The sequence below is a fragment of the Rhinatrema bivittatum genome, chromosome 6, assembly GCF_901001135.1.
Source record: "Rhinatrema bivittatum chromosome 6, aRhiBiv1.1, whole genome shotgun sequence".
Taxonomy (NCBI): domain Eukaryota; kingdom Metazoa; phylum Chordata; class Amphibia; order Gymnophiona; family Rhinatrematidae; genus Rhinatrema; species Rhinatrema bivittatum.
The window spans coordinates 251150333-251174882 of record NC_042620.1 but is presented as its reverse complement, the minus strand read 5'-3'; the positions used below and the strand labels follow the sequence as shown (position 1 = coordinate 251174882).

Genomic DNA, 24550 nt, shown 5'->3' with positions numbered 1-24550 from the left:
ATCGGCACATCCGGGTGCTGGGAGCTCAAAAAGACAGCCCTCGCGCGCGCGCATTCCCCCGCAGGGGGCGGAGCTATCCTCGGGCTTGCCAGCATCCCCACGAGGAGGACGCCGCTGCCATGCGGCCAGGCCAGGCCGGCCCGGAATCGCGCGGCTCGCGGCGCAGGGAGGAGACCCGCGGGGAAGGTAAGGCCCTGGTCGCTGAGTAAGCGACTGGGGTCGCAACAGTACCCCCTTTCTTACGGCCCCTCCTCAGGGGACCCGGCTTACCGGGATTGTCCTGATGGAAGCGGGCTAACAGCGATTTGTCCAGAATATTCCGAGCTGGCTCCCAGGAATCCTCTTCAGGACCGCAACCCTCCCATGCCAACAGGTATTCCCAGCGACGAGCTCGGAAACGAACATCTAGTACTTCGCGTACCTGATAGGTAGGTTCTTCATTAGCGGGGGATGATACAGCATCAGTCGAGGGTTGATGGAAACGGGAGAGTACCACTGGCTTCAGTAGAGAGACATGGAACACGTTGTGGACACGTAAAGAGGAGGGTAGACGGAGTCTATAAGAGACCAACCCTATGCGTTCAGCGATAGTGAAAGGGCCACAGTATCTTGATGCCAATTTCTTGGAGCGACCTGGCAAATGGAGGTTTCTGGTGCTTAGCCATACCTTAGTACCGGGTAAGAATATGGGTGCTGGTCGACGGTGGCGATTGGCATATTTCTGCATCTTTTCGGCTGAGGAAGTGAGTCGGCGTTGGACCGACCTCCATAGATGATGAATGTGTTGGGCCACCGTTAGTGCTGCCGGTGAAGGCACGGTAACAGGAATGGGCACCGGAGGTTTCAGGTGGCGACCGAAAACGGTCTGGAAAGGTGATTGTCCTGTTATCGAGTGGGTGTGGTTGTTGTAGGCAAACTCGGCCCAGGGAAGGAGGGACACCCAATTGTCTCCTCTTTCGGAGACAAAACTTCGAAGGAACGTCTTCAAGGACCTATTCATGCGTTCGGTCTGCCCATTGCTTTGTGGGTGGAAGGCTGTAGATAGGTTCAACTGTATCCCAAATTTCCGGCAGATGGCCCGCCAAAATCGAGCCGTGAACTGTGGGCCCCGATCAGACACGATACTTTGCGGAAGTCCATGAGCCCTGAAGATATGCTGTGTGAACAGGTGGGCTAACTCTGGTGCTGATGGCAACTTGGGTAATGGTACGAGATGAACCATTTTGGAGAAGCGGTCTACTGTTACCCATATCACCGTATTGCCCTTGGAAGGGGGTAAATCCACCACAAAATCAGTGGCGATATGGGTCCAGGGTTCCGTGGGAATGGGAAGAGGCTGCAGAAGCCCCCATGGGCGACCGTTCAGAGGTTTCTGCCGGGCGCAAACTGGGCAAGAATCCACGTACAGGCGTACATCCTGGCGCACCTTAGGCCACCAGTAATAGCGGTTGAGAAGGTTGAGGGTCCTCTCCCTACCGGCGTGACCACCAGAGAGGGAATCATGAGCCCAGGCAAGAACTCTTTTGCGGTCCCTGCGAGAGACTACAACACGTTCAACAGAGGATACGATAGTATTGGCTAACTGGACCTTGGCTGGATCGATAATATACTGAGGGATCTCCTCCTTCTCCTCCGGAATATCATTCCTCGAGAGGGCGTCCGCCCGGACGTTCTTCGCGGCAGGTCGATACTTGAGGAGAAAGTCAAACCGACTGAAAAACAGCGACCAACGTGCTTGTCTGGGGTTCAGCCGCTGGGCTTGGTTCAGGAATTCCAAATTCTTGTGATCGGTGTAGACCGTCACAGGATGAGTCGCCCCCTCCAACCATTGCCTCCACTCTTCTAGTGCCAACTTGATTGCCAATAGCTCTTTGTCGCCAATCCCATAGTTGTTTTCGGCGGAAGTGAATTTCTTAGAAAAATAGGAGCAAGGGAACAAATGGCCAGAAGAGGACTTTTGTGAGAGGACCGCCCCTACCGCAACACTAGAGGCATCTACCTCCACGAAGAATGGCTGAGTGGGATCCGGATGTCGCAAACAGGTGTCATGGAGGAAAGCCTCCTTTAAGTCCTCAAAAGCTTTGCAAGCCTCGGAAGGCCAGATTCGAGTGTCCGCACCCTTCTTGGTTAGGGTGGTGAGAGGTGCCACCAGCTGGGAATATCGTGGAATAAAGTGGCGGTAGAAATTTGCAAAGCCCAAAAAACGTTGCAAAGCCTTCAGGCCCACCGGCCGGGGCCAATTTCGGATGGCAGATACTTTGCTAGGATCCATGCGAAAACCAGTTGCAGAAACGATATACCCTAAAAAGGGCAAGGAATTCTGCTCAAAGAGACATTTTTCTAATTTCGCATATAACCGATGATCCCGCAGAATCTGGAGTACCTGTCGAACATGTCTTCGGTGAGAGGCTAGATCCGAGGAGTAGATAAGAACGTCATCTAAATATACTATAACGCATGATTGTAGGAAGTCCCGGAGGATCTCATTCATTAAGTGCTGGAACACTGCAGGAGCATTGCATAGGCCAAATGGCATCACTAAGTATTCGTAATGTCCATCCCGGGTGTTGAAAGCGGTCTTCCATTCATCCCCGGGACGGATACGAACCAAATTGTAGGCCCCTCGCAAGTCCAGCTTCGTGAATACTTGTGCCCCCTGGAGTTTGTCCAACAGCTCCGGGATTAACGGCAGTGGGTAGCGATTTTTCTTGGTTATGGCATTAAGTCCACGATAGTCTATACAGGGCCGCAAAGACCCATCTTTCTTAGCCACAAAAAAGAAACCCGCTCCTGCGGGCGACTTAGAGGGGCGAATAAACCCCTTGGTGAGATTCTCCGAAATGTACTCAGACATGGCTCGGGTTTCAGGCTGAGAAAGTGGGTATACTCTCCCACGGGGGGGAGTGGAGCCAGGAAGCAAGTCAATCGCGCAATCAAATGGACGATGCTGTGGAAGCAACTCCGCTTTTTCCTTAGAGAACACGTCAGCAAAATCCTGGTAGGGAAACGGAAGCTGAAGCCTGACATCAGTCTGCACCAGAGGCGTTTGCGGACCCCTCCAGGGCTGGATGCAAGAATGGGAGCAGTGTGCACCCCAACGGACAATCTGGAAATCGTCCCATCGAATCTCCGGGGAATGTAGTTGGAGCCAGGGTAACCCCAGGACCACGGGATATACCGATTTCTCCAAAACCAGGAACGAAATCCTCTCTGTGTGAAGCAGACCAGTCTGAAGGATGATGGGCTTGGTACTAGTAGTTATACTGCCGGCGAGCGGTGTACCCTGAATGGAGGTGACCCGTAAGGGAGGTTCCTGACGCTGCGTGGAGAGCTGAAGGTGTCGTACCAAATCCTGAGTGATAAAGTTCCCTCCTGCGCCGGAATCTATGAGGGCCTTTGTGTTGAAAGAACCCCCCGGATATTTGAGGGTTACGGGTACGGTACAATGAGGAGTTGCATTCAGACAACCTAGGGGAACCTCCTCACTTACCCCTAGGTGCGGGAGTTTCCCGGACGCTCCTTGCATTGGGCCAGGAAATGGCCTTTACCTCCGCAGTATAAACATAAACGCAAGTCTCGGCGGCGTTGCCTCTCCTCGGGGGTCAGAGCGGATCTTCCTAGGTGCATAGGCTCTTCCTGAGAAGACTCTGCTGAGGAGCCGGTGGTCCGAGATCCGGAGTTCGAAGATCTAGCGGTAGCTGACGGTACGGGGACCAGACGGCGAGGGAAGCGCCCTTCCTTCGCTCTTTGCTGCAGGCGTCGATCGATGCGCCCAGCCACGTTAATAAGTGAGTTCAGGTCCTCAGGAAGGTCCCGAGCTGCAAGCTCGTCCTTTATTCTAGCCGCCAGGCCTTCAAGAAAAACCCCGCGAAGGGCGTTATCGGCCCAACCCACTTCTTGGGCAAGGGTGCGGAATTCCAGAGCGTAGTCGGCTAGGGTTCGTGTCCCCTGCCGAAACTGGAGTAGTTCAGAAGTTGCGGAGGCCTGACGTGCTGGTTCATCGAATGCTGCTCGAAATTCCTCCACGAACAAACTCAGATCACTCAGGGCGGGATCATTTTTATCCCACATGGGAGACGCCCAGTTTAAGGCTCGACCATCAAGTAATGAAAAGATGTAAGCCACCTTGATTCCATCTGAGGGAAACTGATTGGGTAGCAGGGTGAACCGTACAAAACACTGATTCAGGAAGCCCGCACAAGCCTTAGAGTCCCCAGCAAAACGTGTGGGAGCTGGAAGCTGCGTGGGAGTATGAAGCGTCACCACTGGGGCAGGTATGGCTACCGGAACCGGTGCCGCGGGCTCAACGTCCATACGGGTAGCCAACCGTTCCACGGTGGCCGCCAGGGTGTCCAGTACCTGTTGTTGTTGAACCAAACGTTGAGCCAGTCCGGGAATGGCCTGTAGACCAGCTAGGTCTGCCGGATCCATGGCCTTGCAAACTGTTGTGCTCCGGGTGTGGATCCTTGGGCCGACCGGCAATATGGGACGGTCGGTAGGCAGACACACACAGTGCGGGATGGATCTTCACCTGGAAACCCGTGACCCCACCAGAGGAGCTGTTAGGGCCCGGGTCGCTAGGACTTAGGTGGCTTCGCCCTGGAAGTCCGAGGTCCCCCCAGGAGGAGCCCGTAGGGACCCGGACCGCTGGGACTTAGGAGAGTCACTGGCGTGAGGGAAAACCGAGGACGGACAGAAGTCTGGACTGGTAGCTGAAGACAGGAACGAGGAGGTGTGCCGGAGTCTGGGTATGCAGCAAGTAGTGGCTCCAAGAAGCGAGCCAGAGTCGAGGCAGGCAGAGAACAGGCAGAGACGTGAAACAAACCAGGATCAAGGCAGGCAGCAGGCAGGCAGAATCGTGAGACAAACCAGGATCAAGACAGGCAGCAGGCAGGCAGAATCGTGAGACAAACCAGGATCAAGACAGGCAGCAGGCAGGCAGAATCGTGAGACAAACCAGGATCAAGACACGCAGGATAGCAGCAACTAACTCTCTCCAAGGAGTGACCACGTTGCAAGGCAAAGCAAAGAAGAAAGCTGCGGGTTTAAATCCCCCTCCGGGGCTGACGTCAGAAGGAGGGCGGATCGGCACATCCGGGTGCTGGGAGCTCAAAAAGACAGCCCTCGCGCGCGCGCGCATTCCCCCGCAGGGGGCGGAGCTATCCTCGGGCTTGCCGGCATCCCCACGAGGAGGACGCCGCTGCCATGCGGCCAGGCCGGCCCGGAATCGCGCGGCTCGCGGCGCAGGGAGGAGACCCGCGGGGAAGGTAAGGCCCTGGTCGCTGAGTAAGCGACTGGGGTCGCAACATTTGAATGTGAGGGTCACTTCTATCCACGTGTGCTTGTGAAATTCTGCACAGGACAAACAGGCACAGTTTCTGGAGGTGTGCATTTCTGGTTCTGTGTCTTCACTGCAGGATATTTAGGGCCTGATTTACTAAGGCTTTTCTCACATTCTGACCATGGGCAAAATGCTTCGGAAATGAGATCCTTAGTTAACACTTTGAGGGAGGAAGCTCACAACCGTCCACCACAGGCAGGGGACAAAAGCTTCGCGTGGTTATCTAAAGCTCTTTGTCAAACCAGCATGCGTCAGAAAGAGAGAAAATTGTTCACAGTCCTCAGAAAAACAGAAGTAGCAGTAACTCTAGCAGCATACTATAGTACAGGGGTGGGCAAACCTGTCTGTGCTGATTAGATATTTTATTCTAGCCAGAACTGCAGTCCCTCTCACGGGGCTAGAATAAAATATCATCTAGTGAGTTTACATTTCTGCACTGAGGTCTTTTTCTTCTTTGACATTTTATGGTGCATCTGTTTTTGAAATTTGTGCGGTTTTGGGGGGAGATTTTGTATACAAGCAGTGTGACCACGCAGAAATACATTTCCTCCTGTACCCAGTAAAACACAAAGATATCAGAGAGGCACGACCCAAAGCTGACAGAGTCCAAATAGTAAAGTAAACTGAAAATAAAATGCATTTTTTTTTTTTATCTTTGTTGTCTGGAGATTTTATTTTTCTAGTCAGATTGGTTGCAATCTCTCTTTTTCCTCTGTCTGCCTTCAACTCCTTTTTCAAGGTCCCATATACATTTTGAAATTCCTCTTTCTTCCTTCTTCTTCACTTCCTTCCTCTGCCATTGATCTTTCCCTTTCAATCTCTCTTCTCCGCTCTCTCTGTTCACTCATACCTTTATTTCACCCTGTCTTCTCCCCCTCTCATTCTCCCTCTTTTCACCTCTCACCCACCTACCTACCAGCTTCTCCTCTCACCCTCATCCCCTTCCCAGCCTTCCTGGCCCCTTTCACCCACTCCCTGGTGCCCCATTTCCACCCTCTGTACTCACCTGATCCCCAGCCCTCAATCACATTCCTCTGCCTCTCATCCCCTCTCTAAGCTCAGTTACTTTTGTCACTCACCCCCCCTTTTTTCTGTCTCACCCAGGCTTCTTCCCAGCCCCATTACCAACCTTTCTCATCCCTTTCACAGACCCATCTCGTTCCAACCCTCCAGGTCCTTTAACTATATCTCGACCCAGCTCTACCACTTAGCCCTCTTCTACTACCTCGCATCTCGCATCCACAGTCCTATCTCATACCCCTCAGCCCATTTAATGCACCCCCTATTCTTCCTCTGCCACCCAGTTACTGAGTCCATATTCTCCTCATCTATCCATGAGTCCCTGCTCTCCCCAATCCCAAAATATCCATTCTATGAGTCTCCATTCTGCTCAGACATCCCTGAGCATAAACGTTCTCCCCCATACACGGTCTTCCCCCAGTTTGGAAACCCCTACTACTCCCCCACCCCCCCCCCACCCCCAGACACACTCAGTCTGAACGTTCCCATTCTCTTTTTCTCCCTCCTCCTCCATCCACCAAATCTGGGAGTCCCTCCTCCCCCCCGTCACCCATCCCTGAGTCTCCACATTCCCCCTCCACGCAATTTTCACTCCCTCCCCAATTCCTACCCATCCAGTTCCCTGCTCCCTTCCACCTTCTCAGCCCCATGTTCTATTGAGTCCCTGCATCCCCTCCAGCCTTCCTTCAGAGTTTTACATGTGTTCTTTTTGGCTGCACTGCCCTTGCCTCTTTCTCCCCGCACCTCCTTCCTCCATACTCCATCTGGCGTTTGCAACTCTGTCCCACATTGCTTACTTCTTTAGTGCTGACATTTCATGCCTGTGCCTACTCAGTTCTCTGGTCAGCTTTCTGAACCACGTGGCTCTGTATCTATGGAGGCCTGTGTGGTTCAAAAAGCTGATCTGCACAGGCAGACACCAGCAATGGCACTGCAAAAGAAAGAAACTTGGGACCAGGTTGAAAGCTCCAGACAGGGTAGGGAGGAGGGGTTGCAGGAGAGAAAGAAGCAAGGGAAGAGAAGCCAAAAAACAACAACCCATTTAAAGCTCTGAGAGAGAACTGGACGGATTTGGGGCAGTGAAGAAGAGACTTGGAGCATGGGGCCCCATGTGCCCATAGCTAACAACATCCCTGGCGCTAACACTGACCTGCTCGCCTGCCTATCTCCCTGAAGTGATCATTAAAGGCCTGACCCATCCTGACGTTGTGCATTTCATCATGTCATGAAAGGTGGCAATTTGGGCATTTGATGATGACATCAGACTCAGGCATGCTAATCAGTGCATTGTGTGGGCCACACACAATGGTGTTTTTAAATGAGGTAAGCAGGCCGGAAGAAAGGTATTAATGAGCCAGATTTGGCCCATGGGCCATTGTTTGCCCACCCCTGATACAGTATATCCTGCCACTAGGCTATGTACCGAAGGTTTTCTCCCAACTTGTGTCTATGTGACCAATGTATAACACAATCAGATACAATACTAAGCATCACAGCAAGCATCGCAATTCTCCTTGTTCTGTTTTCTTCTATTTCTTTCTTTTACAATTTATGGTCTGAACCTGCCCACTGCCTTAAGCAACATGTATAAACAGTCATGCCAATAAAGCCTTTTGAATTGAATTTGAGAGAAAGGAAGATAGATATTGATGGAAAGAATGAGACAAAGAGAGAGGCAGAGCGAAACAGCTTTATCTATCTGAAATAGCACAAGGGAATCACAAGGAATTATGAAACTGACACCATACCATATTGTCAAAATTTGAATGAAAAAGGAACCAAGGATGAATGAGGTATGAATATTTAGTGTTATAAAATAGTAGGAACACTTTACACAAACCTTTGTGCATCTCAAACCAAGCTCACAATGGATTGAAGAATCTGTATTTTTATGGTACAATGTTTTTTTCAGGTGTTACTCACCAAAGTGAGGGCTTCCAGCCCCCTCAGGTAGTGCTCCTCACAATGCATTATCTTCTCCAAAACCATTTTCCGCTTTTCCAAGAGTAATTCAGGTGCAGTCTCCCCCTATAAAGACATTTAGGGCCACTTTTAGTGTTAGTTCTATAGTCCTAGTCATCATAACTTGCACTGCCCCATTGCACACATTATTGGTGTCACCGTACCTTTACAGTAATTTTAACTCCCAATGATCTATCACATCCCTCAGTGTATGCTCATAACTATCATCTCCATTGTCTCTTCGTCCATTACAAGGATTGTGTCCTTCATTGTTCTCATACATCCATTGTCAGTATTATCTGTTCCATAACAGTTCTAGGTTGTCCATTGTCCCTCACACTCATCAGCATTGTCAACTGAATCCTCACCACTACTATAACCCCACTGCCCTCCCTCTTAGCCATCATCAGTATCTTATGCACTTTCATAGTTACTAAACTCTAAGGGGTAGATTTTAAAAACATACGTGCGTCCATGTGTGCGCACTACTTGGCGCGCACACTTGGACACGCGATTTTATAACATGCGCGCACTGGTGCACACAAGGGGGGGTTGAAAAGTGCAATTTACACATGGTGACGAGATCGGGCCTCCAATTAAGGAGCAGACTGGAAGGGAACTTTCCTACCCCCCCCTACTTACCCTCCCTCCCTCTTCCCCTCTCCTACCCGACCCTTTAAAATGCCCCACCTATTTTTTTTCTTGGTTTTTGAACTTACACCAGCTCCTGAGCTTGATTCGGTGTCCATAGTATGTAGGCTCCCGCAGAAAAAAATTCATAAGCTCCAGGAAGTAGTTGCCCAGTCAATTGAGGCCGAAAAGGTCACCCTTAACCAGCTCCAGTCACTAATGAGGCAGCTGAATTTTGAAAACCAAGTTATTCTGATGGGGCCGGTTTTCCTCTAAAGGCTTGCTGCTGCAGTGGCAGGTATTAGGGCAAAGCATAAATGTCATCAGGCTGAACAAAGCAGGGATGGAGGATGTAAAGATATGGCAGGCTTTCCTAGTGGGTTTTAAAGGAGTCTCCATTTGGCACATGTCTAAGGTCTTGAACTTGGACTTTAAATTGTTTGCTGATACATCTGGTGGTAGTGGGTTTGGATTCTATTTTAGGGGCCATTTGTGTGCAGAAGAATTGCTGATAGCATGAAAGTAATCTGGGGTATCCAGGAACACTGCCTTCTTGGAGCTTTGCCCTATATTAGTTGCATTGTTGGTATGGGGCAGAGTTGAATAACAAGAGGGTATTGTTCAAATCGAATAATACTGCAGTTGTTCCTGCAATCATTAGCCAAATGGCTAAATATCAGTTTTTGGCTCTGTTAGTCCTGTTGGTTTGCAACTGAACATAACAATGAGAGTCAGGCATGTACCTAGAGAATAGCCACTGCCATTAGCAATGGTTACATGGAATAGACTTAGTTTTTGGGTACTTGCCAGGTTCTTATGGCCTGGATTGGCCACTGCTGGAAACAGGATGCTGGGCTTGATGGACCCTTGTTCTGACCCAGTATGGCATTTTCTTAGGTTCTTATGTTCTTACCTGGGGTTCATAACAGCTATTAATCAAGTTTACTTAGGGAATAGCCACTACTATTAATTGCATCAGTAGCATGGGATCTTCTTAGTGTTTGGGTAATTGCCAGGTTCTTGTGGCCTGGTTTGGCCTCTGTTGGAAATAGGATGCTGGGCTTGATGGACCCTTGGTCTGACCCAGCATGGTAATTTCTTATGTTCTTATAATGCAATCGCCGATGATTTCTCTCATTTTAAGTTGCGCATTTTCAGGATGTTAGCGCCAGATGCAGACGAGCATAGGATGCCTATATTGAAGAAGCTTTGGGACATTGGAGCACTAATGTGAGGCACCTATTCCAAGTGGCACTGGTTCAATCTATTTGGCAGGCTTATTCCAGAGGATAGGACTGATTTTCCAGCAAGCCCTGGGCATGCAATACACATGGCCAATAGAGCTTGTCCAGCTAGTTGTTTTTGTGATGCATGGCCAAGAATCCGAGTTACCTTTCAGCACAGTTAAAGCTTCCATAGCCAGCATCTCCTTTTTGACAAAGATAAGAGGGGAGGGCAATCCTTCATGTTCCTTCTTTCTTAAGAAGCTCCTCTAGGCATGGAGCAGGAAGGGCGTCTTAGTTAGAAAGAGCAATAGAAATTACCCGATCATGCACAACATCTGCTTGCATTTACATAGTGCCTTGGGAGCAGTTTGTATGTAAACCTATGAGACACTGTTGTTCAGGGCAACATTCACCTTGGCCTTCTTTGCCACATTGCAGATAGGTCGAGTTGGTCCCATCAGCTAAGGAGGCCCATGGTTCTGATGGCCTTATGATGAGCAATATATCATTCAAAAAGCAAGTAGTCCTGTTAAGAATTAGGAGGTCCAAAACTGACCAGGAAGGTAGAGAGACCTAGCTGATACTCCAGAGCAAACAAAAACTATGTATTTGCCCTTTCAGGACTATAAAGGCTTTCTTGAGAGTCAATCAGGCAGAATTTTTATCATTCCTAATACATGTCAGTGGTCTCACACTATCCAGGCTCCAATTTGTCGCTTTCCTCAAAAAATCATTAACAGATGCAGGTCTAGACCGATGAGTATATGGTACTCATTCATTTAGGATAGGACCAGCCACATATGCAAGTAAGGGACCTCTACAAGAAAAGCTGAAGAAAATAGATAGGTGGGCTTCAGATAATTTTAAAAGCTATGTGAGGCGTCATATGATCCAAAAAAAGGGCAGGAGGTAAAGTCCAAAAAAATTTTTTTTTGTTAGGTAAACAGTACCAGGAAGCCATGATCATGTTTTCATAATTTTGCCTTTTATTGATTTTAATTCTATACTCTTGTACATTAACCAGGTGGCATGAAGTTCATATGGATCTGTTGCCATGCCTTTGTTTTTTGGGCCAGAAAGCAGGCAGTGAAGAGGCATTGGGCAGATAGGGCCAATTTGTTTTTTTCAAAATGTCTTTATTGAAGCAATTGCTTAGAAAGTAACAAACAAGTACTACATTGCAATTATCTATTGCAGAATTGTAAGTAAACTGAAAAGGAATTGCTTCACAAATTTTTTTTTTTCCTATTTGATAACCTGATCAGCAGACTAATTCCACACATACCCATTCATCCATCACATCCATCCTTAATTACTGTATCTTATGTTCCAGAGGTCGAAGTCATCATTGGCTATCATCATGGAGTTACAGCAGTGCTTGTAAACATGATCATAATTATAAATAGCTTTTTTGTTTCAATAAAGACCTATGACCCGAAAAACATGTTTTCTCATTTTCTCCATTTTGGCAAAATTTAACATTTCTTGTTTCCAGACATTTACATTCAGTACTTCTTCACTATTCCAGCAGGACAAAATAGATTTTTTAACGATGGTTAAAGCACTACTTAACACTCTAGCACTGCCTTTGGGTAAGCCAGCACAAACATCGAATAAGTAGAAATAAGACATTTTCCCAGGCCAAACAATAGAAGATGCAACAAGATAATTTAACGTCATTGCCTGTCTTCAAAAGAGTTGCAACTGGGTACATTCAGTAAATATGTGGCACAAGTATTCTGTTGTATGACGACAGTTCAAACAAATGACCGAATCCCAAAGTTTCATTTTTACTCCTAAAACACGGGAATATATATATCCATGGGAATTTTAAATTGTACTTCCCTTAGTATTATTGGGAGTAAATTTCTATGAAGAGCAGAGAAAGCTGCTATTATATCTTGAACTGTTACCGATGTCCCCAAATCTTCTGCCTATTGTTTGAATAATTTCTCTAACACCAGTTCTGCTGAAATTTGTTTAATATGCATCATCCATATGCCTATTTTATTGAACTTTGGTATTGTATCAAAAAAATGTTTCATCATTGTCAGAATAGGAAACATTTGCAATCCAGATTTGGCTATACAAGACATTAATGCCTTAGTTGTAATTATGTGAAGAAGTTTGTTTTGGTAATGCCAAGTCTTCACATAATTGTTGAAAAGTATAAAAAGTATATTCCTCAGGCATTATAAATTGTCCCAGACAACCCCCTGCTTCTCCAATCTCTGAAAGGTCTATAGCACTTGGAAAATCTGGATTCCCGAGAAAACAAATAAAAGGTGAAATATGTGGAGAAGAGTTATTTCTCTTTCTCCACCAAAACCATGCTTTATGCAATGCCTGAAACCAAAAACCCCAGCTTCCCCCCAGCACTTTGCTTGGTTTTGAATGATGCATTAAATTCAGTGGATGCCAAGGCACAACTACTTCCTCTAGTAAATGCTCTGGATCATATTTTACCTGCATTGACACCTATTCTTGTATATAAGAAACCAGATGAGCCATATTTGACCACCACCTTTTTTAGCTCTACATAAGCAAAGTTAATCCGAGCTGTCCTCTTTTTCCAAATAAAAGCAATTATAGTTGATCTAAATTGTTGAATCTCCACATTGTGTATCCATAATGGAATCATTTGAATGGCATATAAAAGTTTTGTTGGAATTATCATTTTCACCACTGCACATCTACCACTAAAAATAAAGTGGAAAATCCATTCATCTGTTCAGCAATCTTTTACAAGGGTCAAAAGCTTTAACTATATTGTTATGCAATTTCATTTGTGAGTGGGTCAACCAAATATTTAGATATTTTAACGCAGTTAGATTCCAACTAAATGGAAAAGGGGAAGACCAGCCATATCTGAGAGATGGACAAATAGGAACAGCATATGTTTTGTTATAATTTATTTTCAAGCTGGTAAAGAAGCCAAAAACTTGTATTTCATGGATTACTTGGGACAAAGACTCTTTAGGGTTGCCAAAAAATAATAAAGTGTCGTCTGAAAATAAGCTTAACTAGACATTTTGTGTTCCCACATCAATACCCTCAAAAACATGTAAAGTACACAATTTATTCACCAACATTTCTAAAGATAATACATACAAAAAGGTTTGGATAAGTTCTTGGATGAGAAGTCCATTAACAGCTATTAATCGAGTTGACTTTGTTACAGTTGTGGACCCTTGAGCCGGAGCAAGCGGTGATGACCACCAAGGGGATGCCCCCAATAGAACTCGTCTCCGGGAAGTAGAGCTGGTGAAGAGAAGGACTCACACGGAATGGTTCCAAGAGATCAGGCAGGATGGCCCTCCGAGGAGTGGATAGCCTATAAACGCGGAAGAGCCCCCGAGGGTACTCAGAGCATTCATCCAGTGAGACAGGAACCGAACCTCCACAAAGAAGCGGAATGGAGTCCAGGCAGAAGATCCAGGGCAGGCAGCGAAGAAGTGGAACGGAGTCACAGGCCAAGGGTTAGGACGGGCAGCAGATGATCAGAGAGAGAAGACAAGCCAAGGTTAAACCTGGAGATCAAGCCGATGACTGGATACAGGAACGAAGGCAGGAATTGGAGCAGGGCAGGAACTCGGAGGCAAGGCAAGGCAGGAACTCAGAGGCAAGGCAAGGCACTTGGAGGCAAGGCAAGAAGAACAGCCAGGCAGCAACAGAGAAGACCTGTTGCAAAGGCAATTTGAGCCTCTCGTCGCCACCTACCTCTGCCAGGGCTCGCGCGGTCCATTCGGGGCAAGAGCCCGCTCACCCCTCGTTCAGTGAGCAGTGCAGAGAGAGGCGCGAGAGAGAAAAGAAAGGAGAAAGAAAAAGAAAAAAGAAAACCGGGAAACCAGCGAAACAACGCGGTGAGTCCTTGACCACGCCCCTAGAGTCAGCCGACCTATCAGGAGGTGGCTAGAGCCCCTTTAAACCACCGCGCTTCCCAGTGACCTTCCTCTTCGGCGCCCGCCCGCCTCTCGCTGCCACCTACCTCTGCCGGGGCTCGCGCAGTCGGCGCGGCCCATTCGGGGAAAGAGCCTGCTCACCCCTCGTTCAGTGAGCAGTGCAGAGAGAGGCGCGAGAGAGAAAAGAAAGGAGAGAGAAAAAGGAAAACCGGGAAACCAGTGAAAGAACGTGGTGAGTCCTTGACTGTGCCCCCAGAGTCAGCCGGCCTATCAGGAGGCGGCTAGAGCCCCTTTAAACCACCACGCTTCCCGGCGGCGTCGCTTGCACAAAGGAGCGCAACCTAAGAGGCCTGCCCCTTAGTGCACCCCTTCGTGAGCCCCAGGATCCAGGACAGAGTCCCCTGCCCGAACCTCTCTCCAAACACTACAACATCCGGTTTATTCACAGTATTCATCTTCCTAGTTCCTCCATCCTCCACTACATCACCAGCTATAAGGACCTCTAGCGAACAACTACTAGCACTCAGCCTGCTCCAGCATCGACCTTAGCCCTCTCCAGCATCGATCCTCCGCCAGCTCACCAGTGGATGGACCCCTTCCAGCCTTCTCCCACCTCCAGCACTCTACCCCCGACAGAATTCATCCTCTCCCATCATTCACTTTTCACCAGCAGTCACTCTTTACCAGATTTCCTCCAACACTCCTCCAGCGTCCAACCAACATCCAACCAGCATTCATCCTCCAACATTCCTACAGCATCCAACCAGCATTCATCCTCCACCAACATTCTGCCTTCGCCAGCTCTGATCAGCTCCACCAGTGCACCAGTGAACGGACGCCCTTCTCAGCATCCACCCACCTCCAACTCTCAGCCTCCCACAGCATCCATCCCCCTCCTCTCTTCACAACAAGAACAACATGACAGCGGGACTCCCAATCCCCATTCTACACCATAGTCTCCTCATCAATGGAAAAACACCCATGCAACCCCGATCACGATCTACCAGGACTCTCATTCCAATCATGATCTCCCCCATCACTCAATTCCTAGGCCTCGCTTTATTCTCCTTGACACTCTTTAATGCTCAATCCCTTACCAAGAAAACACATATCCTCAACGATTAGCTCCTAGACTCAAAACCAGACATCTGCGCTATAACAGAAACCTGGCTTAAACCAACAGATATAGCACTAATTAATCAACTCCCCACACATCTCTACAATTTCGTGTCACTTTCCAGACAAAAGAAAAGAGGAAGAGGCCTTCTCTTGGCGGCAAAGAAAGAACTGAGACTAACCCAACTCCCAATCACGTCGGCCTCTAAACTGGAACTAGGCCTTTTCAAAACTGACCAATTCCAAATACTCCTCATATACGCACCTCCAGGACTTCTAGACACAGACGCCTCTCCCACTGTAGAAATTATCGGAAAATATATAAACCTGGACTCCCCAGCACTAATCTTAGGGGATTTCAACCTACATGTTGACAACACCCCCCTCACAACCAATTGTGAGGCTTTTCTCTCCGCCCTGACAGCCATGGGCTTCAAACAGATTATCAACAAGCCCAACCACAAAGCTGGCCACACCCTGGACCTTATTTTCATAAACGCCGGCCTCACAAACTCTTCCCCCCCAAAATGCATTCCGGTCCCCTGGTCGGACCGCTCCCTAATCTTGACCACCTTCACAATGAATGAAAGCCTCACTACACACCCCCTGCAAACCACATTTCATTTCAGGAGATCTTGTGCTTCAGAGATCCTCAGCAATCACCTGGCCGAGAAACTACCTCACCAAGATCTCTCAACCCCCAACTCAGCACTACTTTCCTGGCACAACATCACAGAGATAGTAGCGAACAAATTATGTCCACTAGTAACAAAAAATATCAATCCTACCACGCACAGAAGACAACAGTGGTTCTCCAATGAGCTCCAAAAACTCAAACAAAATCTCAGACAGAAAGAAAACAAATGGCGCAAGACCCCATGCCCCAGCGCACTATCCGCTTACAAATCCGCCCTCCACCTGTACAGGAATTCCGCCCTACGGACAAAAAGAGATTTCTACGCTCAAAGAATTCACAACCTTGTATTCGACGCCAAAGCACTATTCGCCTACGTATCCGAACTCACACAAACCAACACCCCCCATTCCTAACGACCAGGCACAATCCAAAGGTAACGAACTTGCTACCTTCTTCCAAAACAAAATCTAACCTTTTAACCCTCCTGCCCCCCAGCCCTACCGCTCCCACCAGCTCCTACCACATCTCAAACAAAGGGTTCTCACTTGAATCGTTTGAACCCACTACCGCAGCCAATAAACAAAACCGCGATCGGGCCGGACGAAAAAAAAACACGATATGAATCGGAAACCGGAATCCGAACCGATTCTGGTTCCGATTCACATCTCTAATCTGGACTGATCCGGGTACATACAGGGAAAGGGGAATTGAACTATCTTCAATAGGGGAAGATCTAAGAAATCTGAGTAATTTGAATAACTTGGGAAGAGAAAGACATCAACTGTCAATAAGAGAGCTTCCATGAAAGAAAGCAACTTTGCTACAATTATAATAATAAAATAATGTCTAATAATTTTTATGTATAATATAATTTTAATATACAATATTAATTAATAATGAATACTTTTTGGAATCATGAAAAATATTTTGGAGACCAAGCTAAATACTTTTTGAACAACAATCACTAATCAAGAAAAACTGAATATGTGTCAATTGCCTTCCAGATGCTGACATTCATTTAGGTAAATTGATCCCTATATTCCCAACTTCCCACTCAAAAGTCATCATCAGAATCATTTCCGTCATCATAATGACTATAATCCACATTTTCTCCTCACAACTATTATCAGATCACTGCCATCTGACCAAGGTGTCCACATTTCTTCATATGTCCCTAATATCCTGGAAAGACTATTAGCCAACGACTTACCTCTTCTCGGAGCTGCTTGTGGGAACAAAGAGGGCTGCTGCTTGTGCTGGAGCACTGCTGGCGGAACAAGGGGCTGTCCACGAAGGTAAACGGATCATCCAGAGCCACGTAGACCTCATCATCTGCGTCTGACTCTAGCACTTAGAATGGGAAAAAAGAAGAGTCAGCCCCTCCGCACTTCACTCAGGGAACCTGCACAGGCTCACCTCAACATCTGTAAAGGCCCTTTGTGGCTAAGTGCAACAACGGGACTGTCTTCTGTGGCTCTAGAATATCTGAAGATCCTTCTGTACCTTCAACATGCTACACGAGCTTCTAACAAACCCTGCATTATATCTGGAGAGCCTCCTAAGTTCACATCAGGATAGCCTACAGACCCAATCGGAGAAAGTTCTTTTTTACTCAACGCACAATTAAACTCTGGAATTTGTTGCCAGAGAATGTGGTTCGTGCAGTTAGTATAGCTGTGTTTAAAAAAGGATTGGATAAGTTCTTGGAGGAGAAGTCCATTACCTGCTATTAAGAAGTCCATTACCTGCTATTAAGTTCACTTAGAGAATAGCCACTGCCATTAGCAATGGTTACATGGAATAGACTTAGTTTTTGGGTACTTGCCAGGTTCTATGGCCTGGATTGGCCACTGTTGGAAACAGGATGCTGGGCTTGATGGACCCTTGGTCTGACCCAGTATGGCATTTTCTTATGTTCTTATGTTCTTAGCCTTGAAGAGACTCGGCAGAGCATCTGGAGAAACTCCTGATGCCTGAGCTTCACATCTGAATAGCTGCCTGTAGTCTCAAAAATAAATCTGGAGTCTCTTTCCATCTGGTATTAAGGTTAGGAAAAGTGTATAGGGAAGCAACCCATACATCCAATCCTTCAAGTGCTATCTCCTTTATCCTAAATCCAATCCTAGAAGTGCCATCTCCTTTAATCTAAATGCTGTGCAATGATACTTTCTGCTTTTCCTAATGCCTTCATTTTCCTGACCTCTCTCTGACATTTTTGTCTTCCAGTTTCTGCACAACCATCACCTACTTTACCTCGCACCTTCTTCCTTCTTTCCCTCTCTTTACTCTCTCTCCCATCCACTTCAGCTTCCTCTGTCCCGCTTTGCATGTTTACCTTCAATGTTGTGCATACTGAGATACTCCACAGCTTCACAGTATAGCTCCATCATTCCAAGGCACACTGGAGAAGGAAGGGTGACTGATTAATGGTAGTTTCCAAATCTCATTAGGTGTTATATGTATTTATTTATTTAGTAATAAGCACGTACATAAGTAATGGAATACATAAGTCTGGCATCTAAGATTTAATACTAAAAATGCAAGGTCATACATTTGGGCTGCAAAAAAAAACAAGAGAGCAGCATAGTTTAGAGGATGAAATTTTTCTATGCACAAAAGTAGAATCTAGGGTGATTATATCTGATAATCTCAAGATGGTCAAACAGGTGTATAAGGTGATGTCAAAAGCCAGAAAGATGATTGGGTGTATAGGGGGAGGAATGGTCAGCAGAAACAAAGGAGGTGATATTGCCCCTGTATATTGCAAGTCCCTGGTAAGACCTCATTTGGAGTACTGTGTACAATTAAGTGGGCCTCTTTTAATGGAAAGGAGGCTCTTGAACAAGAGGTCATGGGATGAGGATGAAAAGGGGTGGACTCAGGAATAATCTAAGGAAAAAGTTTTTCAAAGAAAGGGTGGCGGATTCATAGAACAGCCTCCCAATAGAGGTGGTGGACATAAGGACAGTATCCAGATTCAAAGCATAGGACAAGCACAGGGGATCTCTGAGGGAATGGTAGGGCTTGTAGAACTGAGTAGTTTGTGTGGATGGGCAGATTACTGCCATCATGTTTCTATGGATACATATAGATATGAAGTAGATTGAAAGTAAATAGATAAGAAGTGGCATATATTAGGTAAGAGTAAGAGAGTAGATGCATTGGGTAAAAATTGCATATATTTAGTAAAAATAAAAAGTAAGTTAAACACCATTTAAATAGATGAAACCCAGAAGAAGATGAACATTGTGGGATTTGTGGTCATGGGAGAACCTCTCTTGGGTAGGTACTAGAAGTGTTAATAGATGGAGATACTTAGAGAGAGATTGTGTCGGCCAAGTGCTTTGGAACCCTTCTTACAAATTGCTTCGCTGTCATTCGAGGTTCTTTAACATTACATAAATGTCCCCACAACCCTATGTTAGCCCTGATTGGAATGACTGAAACCCTTCTCTTCCCACAGCTTCCTTTCCTATGGCTCACTTATAGAAACCATAATAACAGTGTAGATGCAGCAGATGGTGACTGTTTGCCTGTGCAGTCTGCCTGATTGTCGCTGCCCGTTTTGCTGTAACTTAAGATATCACCCAGACATCAGACATACCCGGCTTGAAAGAAGAGGTATAAACTAACGAGTCGATTACAGAGAATGAATCTGAAGACTTTGATAAAAGTAGAAGGCTCACCTCTGCTAGCAAATCTGCATTTGACTTTAGGACAAGTCACTTTTGCTCCATGGGCATCCTCGGATCCAGATGAAAAGAAGGCACTTTTCTTAAACTGCCTTTTCCTCTACAACAAATTAAAAAATAAAAAAGAATAATTTGCTTTGTTTGAAGTCTGTTTGGGATCTGCTCCTGTTACCCCGTCATATTCTGCCTGGTTTTGGTTTCTTTCAATGTCGTTGTTTCTAACCACACAGATATTGATGCAATGCTTCCTCAACCTTCCTGCCTTTCACACCAGAAGAGAATTAAAAAAAAAAAAAAAAAAAAGAAACAGGAAGAGACTGAGAGAGAGAGAGAGAGAAACAGAAACAGAGACACAGAGAGAAAAGGGGAATCAGATTCCAGAAATGACATATTGTTTCATAGGCAAGGCTGGAAACTACAGAGCAGCCTCACCCAAAGGGATCATTTATATACAAGGATTCATCATTGAAGGAGAAAAATATTTATTTAGATGAAGGGAATAAGGACTTTTATTATCTGATAACATCAACTTTCAGGGAAAAACTCATCCCGAGTATTTTAATGTCTCCACACTTTACAGTAGCCAAGTGTTTAAAGATAGAATTTTTAACAGGTGAACTGAGAAATCTAAACCGGGCGTGCAGTTGCCAACTATCAGGCCGATACAGAAAAACGTGCGGGAGAGCTGGCGAGCGCCCGCTCTCCCAGCGCGCGCACAGGCCACTCTCCTGGGCGCGCGATTCAGGAGGGTGGCCTATGCAAATTAGGGCCCTCGGTAAAAGGAGGCGCTAGGGGCACTAGCGCGTCCCTAGCGCCTCCTTTTTGACAGGAGCGGCGGCTGTCAGCGAGTTTGACAGCCGACGCTCAATTTTGCCGGCGTCGGTTCTCAAACCCGCTAACAGCCACGGGTTCGGAAAACAGACACCAGCATCATTGAGCGTCCGTCTTCCAACCTGCGGGCCGCGGGCCAATTTTTAATTTTTTTTTAAATTTTTACTTTTTTTTTTACTTTTAGGGCCTCCGACTTAATATCGCTATGATATTAAGTCGGAAGGTGTACAGAAAAGCAGTTTTTACTGCTTTTCTGTACACTGCCCTGGTGCTGGCCGAAATTAACGCCAGCCTTTGGGCAGGCGTTAATTTGTGAAAGTAAAAAATGCGGCTTGGCTGCACATTTTACTTTCTGTATCGCGCGGGAATAACTAATAGGGCCATCAACATGCATTTGCATGTTGCGGGCGCGATTAGTTTTGGGGGGGTTGGATGCGCGTTTTAGACGCGCTATCACCCCTTACTGTATAAGGGGTAAAGCTAGCGCGTCGAAAACACGTGTCCAAACCTGGGCTAACAGTGCGCTCCACCGCACTGTATTGGCCTGTATGTGTAACTCCCTTTCTTCAAGGTCTTCCCTAAAACAGTCAAGGGGCCTTCCTTAGAAGCTGTAGAGTACAGATCAGTAAGAACAGTTCTGGAATCAGGATTTTCCATCAAAAGCAATATAATATTGCAAAAACCAAGGGGATCACCCCACAGTCTTTTAATAATTAAGTCCATAAAATGGCTGTTGTTCCAAAACAAAACTACTGAAATTCCAAAAGTAAAAAAAAGCAAAACAGAAGTTCCAAAAAACAGAAAACAGTTCTTTACAAATTGTAAATAGTCAGCAGAGAAAATAACTAGTCAAGTCTAAGGCTCCTTGACTGAATCAGGTGGGAATTGGATTTCTGAGGGTTCTCCAGGCTTCTTGTCTCCCCAGAATTGATCTAAATACTGAACTCCCTTTCTTTCGCAGTAGCTGACGATATCCTGTTTTTCGCAGTCAGCCTCACTGATGAGACTCCCATCTCAGTGGAATAGGGAAACACTCTCCAGAAAACTATTGCAGTTGGGTCCCTGAGGGAACCCACTCCATCCTCGGGGCCAACTCAAGGGCAAATGGTAGCCTGGCTGAAAATTGTTGATGGAGGCCCTCCTCCCCGATCATTGATGTGCATTAGAGGGATGTGCACACAAGCTTTCTCTACAAGTAAGCGACGGGGGTTCCCTCTTCTCTCAGCATTCAACCCATATCTCTTGCCTCCTTCTCCCAGCATTCTCTCCCCTGTCTCTTAACCACCCTCGCATCCCCATCATCTGCCTCCTATCTTCCCCTCCCCTCCCCAGCTTCTTCCTCTTGCCTCTCCTCTGCTGTTGCCACCTCATCTGCCAATCCCCCTGTCTTCTCCCTGCCTCCTCCTCCCCGGAATGTGGGCCAGCACTTCCTGTAGGATGATTTTGTGTTGCATGAGATCAGTATACAGGAAGTGCCTGCTGCTAAAGTGTTTTCACCCCCCCCCCCCCAAGTGCTGCAGCCGCCATGACAGGTTCATTACTTTTTACTTTGTCGCAGGTATTCCTTGAAGCTTTTGAGCTCATATCCCACAGTACTGCCATTCAAGCACTGAGTATACTTTCGTGCTGTTCCAATGCCTCTTGCTAGACTGATATTCTCGATCAATTGCTTCAGTTAGACTGTGTGGGGCCTCGATGTAGGGAGAGCACTGCAGGAGTTACCTAATCTACATCTGCTGAACTTTCGGCCATAACCAGAAATCCTGGCTAACACACTTTTAAATATTAAACTTTAAATTATCTCTGTTCTTTGTACACATGCAGTTGTCATCAGGGAGTTATCTTATATGACCTGAGACAAGGCAAGTACCCTGTTATTTTAATCCTGGCAGTGGTCCCGGTTTCTTACTGTTTTCTGTCCATACACAGACAGGACACCACCTGCTCAGAAAGCAGAAGGCACCACTACAAAAGTTTGTACTGTTGATGCAAGGTATTCGCCATATATGTCATTGGCATCTCTAAACAGGACCTTCTATGCAACAAAGAAACCCCTTGACCAGTTTGAACGATCTAGTAAAACTACCACTAAAATTATTCAATAGCATCAATCAATAAAATTCTTCTATATGGCAGTGAAATCTAGGATATATGCAGGATAGGACAGAATCCCTGCATCTCAAGTTGTACAATATCCTGTATTTACAAAAACTCCCCCAATAGAGAGTTCAGAGCAGAACTAGGACATTTCCCCTTATCACTCACCATAGGAAAATAATATTCAAATTCTGGTGTCACTTCAGTAACAGCTACACAAACTTCCTTCATTACATTGTGTAATAATTCAAAACCCCTGCAAAACAAATGTATTCAGAACCTATAGCGAACCTGCCATATCATAATACACTCATTGTCAGATTCAAACAGTAACTACCTTCTCCATGAAAAGTCAATACTGCAAATATTACACCAGGCCCTAAAACACCAATATATCTCCTATTAGGAAAACAGAATAAGTCAGACTGCTATAGATTCCTGCAGAGAAACTACATGCTAGTAGAATAATTCACCTCCATCACATATGCAGAACATAGACAGATGCTCTCCAAATACAGAATAAAGAGAATATAAAATATAAATACAAACTGAACTGGAAACTGCAAAAAGCCAGATTCTGTATGCAATGTAACAATGGAAAAACTTAAACATAACATTCCTCATTAAACATCAAATAATAAAATCAAGAAATATAACACATTAATCATATTAATAAAAAGAAAAACTATTTCAAAACAGCTGATGAATAAAATAATATACAATAGTTAAAAACTCATACAAAATGATTAAAAATGTACCAAACGCCAGTAAAATATTTCAAAACAGCAGACATGCCTCATAATACCCAATAATTAAAACTAAAAAGGATTTTTTAAATTTCCCACCCTCCATATGTAGAAACTTTTGATTTCCAGTCACCCTTACATTACCTTGGATGGAGTAGTGAAAGGGAAGATTGCACAAACTTTTTCCTCTCTCTCTGTCATATGCATACACTCTCTAACACACACATGTATATGCTCTCTCTCCCTCACACACACACACAGGCTTTCTCTCTCACACACAGAGGGGCCGATGGAATAAGACTCATGGCAAAACAGGTGCTATTATGAGCGCGGGTTTTGATTACTGCGCACGGCTACAGCTGGCGCTTCCATGGAATGTAAAAAAAAATAAATCAGGCAAATGATTTGCACGCAGAAATCCACACACTCATGAAGAAATACGCATACCTAAGCACCTAAGTCTATGTAATAAGTGGCCACATCCGCACTGAAAAGCCTCGACGATAATCTGCGCATAAAAGCAAGCGAGTGAACAGGTCTTTCTATTCTGTGAAAGTATGACCCTGGAATGTATTTTTAATATTTCGAATAACTCTGTACTACAGAAAAATGGCAAATATTTTCATGGGTGGTAATTCACACTGGCTTGGCAGCGAGATAGGCGCTCTACTGGCCACGAATCTGGCTAATCAGGCGCCCAGAAAAGTGTCTAGCTAATCACGAATCTGGCTGCAAACGCATCTCCCTATTCAGTTAAAGTTTGACCCTGGAATGTATTTTTATTATTTCGAATAACTGTGTGCCGGAGAAAACATGGCAAATATTTTCATGGGTGATAATTCACATTGCATGGCAGCTGGAACAGCCTGCTCCTCATGATCCATCCTCTCTGCCTGCTCCCTCCAGATCCTCTCGCTCCTGCCACAACCTCTGTCACCTGCCAAACCTTCTGCTGCTAGCATCCTCTGACGAACTCGCAGGATGTACCACAGCATCAGGAACAGCCGGACACAATCAGACATCTCCATAGTAATAACACCAGAGCTGCACGGACACGCAACCACATCACACCAATGCAAGCAATGGAATAAAATGGCCCCCCCCGAGTCAGCGCTGTCACTTAATTTGTGCCCTGACTGTGGTGGTGAAAAACCAGCATTAAAAAACCCACACTAGCATTACTGCGGCTCCCTGCATTGCCTATGATTAGGTAATCACCTCCTTTGCGTGCCATTAGCATGCACTCGCACAGAAAAAGCTGCGGGTCAGTAAGTGCGTTCGTACTCCGCTTTTTTCCCACGCACAAAACCCTTATTGCATCCCCGTGTAGGGCTTTGCAGTGAAAACGCG

At 46.2% G+C, this 24550-nt stretch overlaps 1 protein-coding gene across 2 annotated transcripts in view; it reads right to left on the bottom strand.

Annotated features, from left to right (window-relative positions):
* Positions 1 to 19735, bottom strand: part of LOC115094091 (active breakpoint cluster region-related protein-like) — a 107170-nt gene extending 87435 nt beyond the window's left edge. For both annotated transcript variants that reach the window (XR_003857494.1, XM_029606789.1), the window contains exons 1-4: positions 19521 to 19735; positions 18170 to 18235; positions 17045 to 17184; positions 8285 to 8389 (exon numbers count right to left, since the gene is read on the bottom strand). Coding sequence is in view for 1 of the 2 variants with exons in the window: in XM_029606789.1 (XP_029462649.1) it covers positions 8285 to 8389; positions 17045 to 17184; positions 18170 to 18224 (300 nt within the window). In the remaining variant the exon portion in view is untranslated. The remainder of the gene's footprint in view (positions 1 to 8284; positions 8390 to 17044; positions 17185 to 18169; positions 18236 to 19520) is intronic.
* Between the last annotated feature and the right edge of the window lie 4815 nt (positions 19736 to 24550).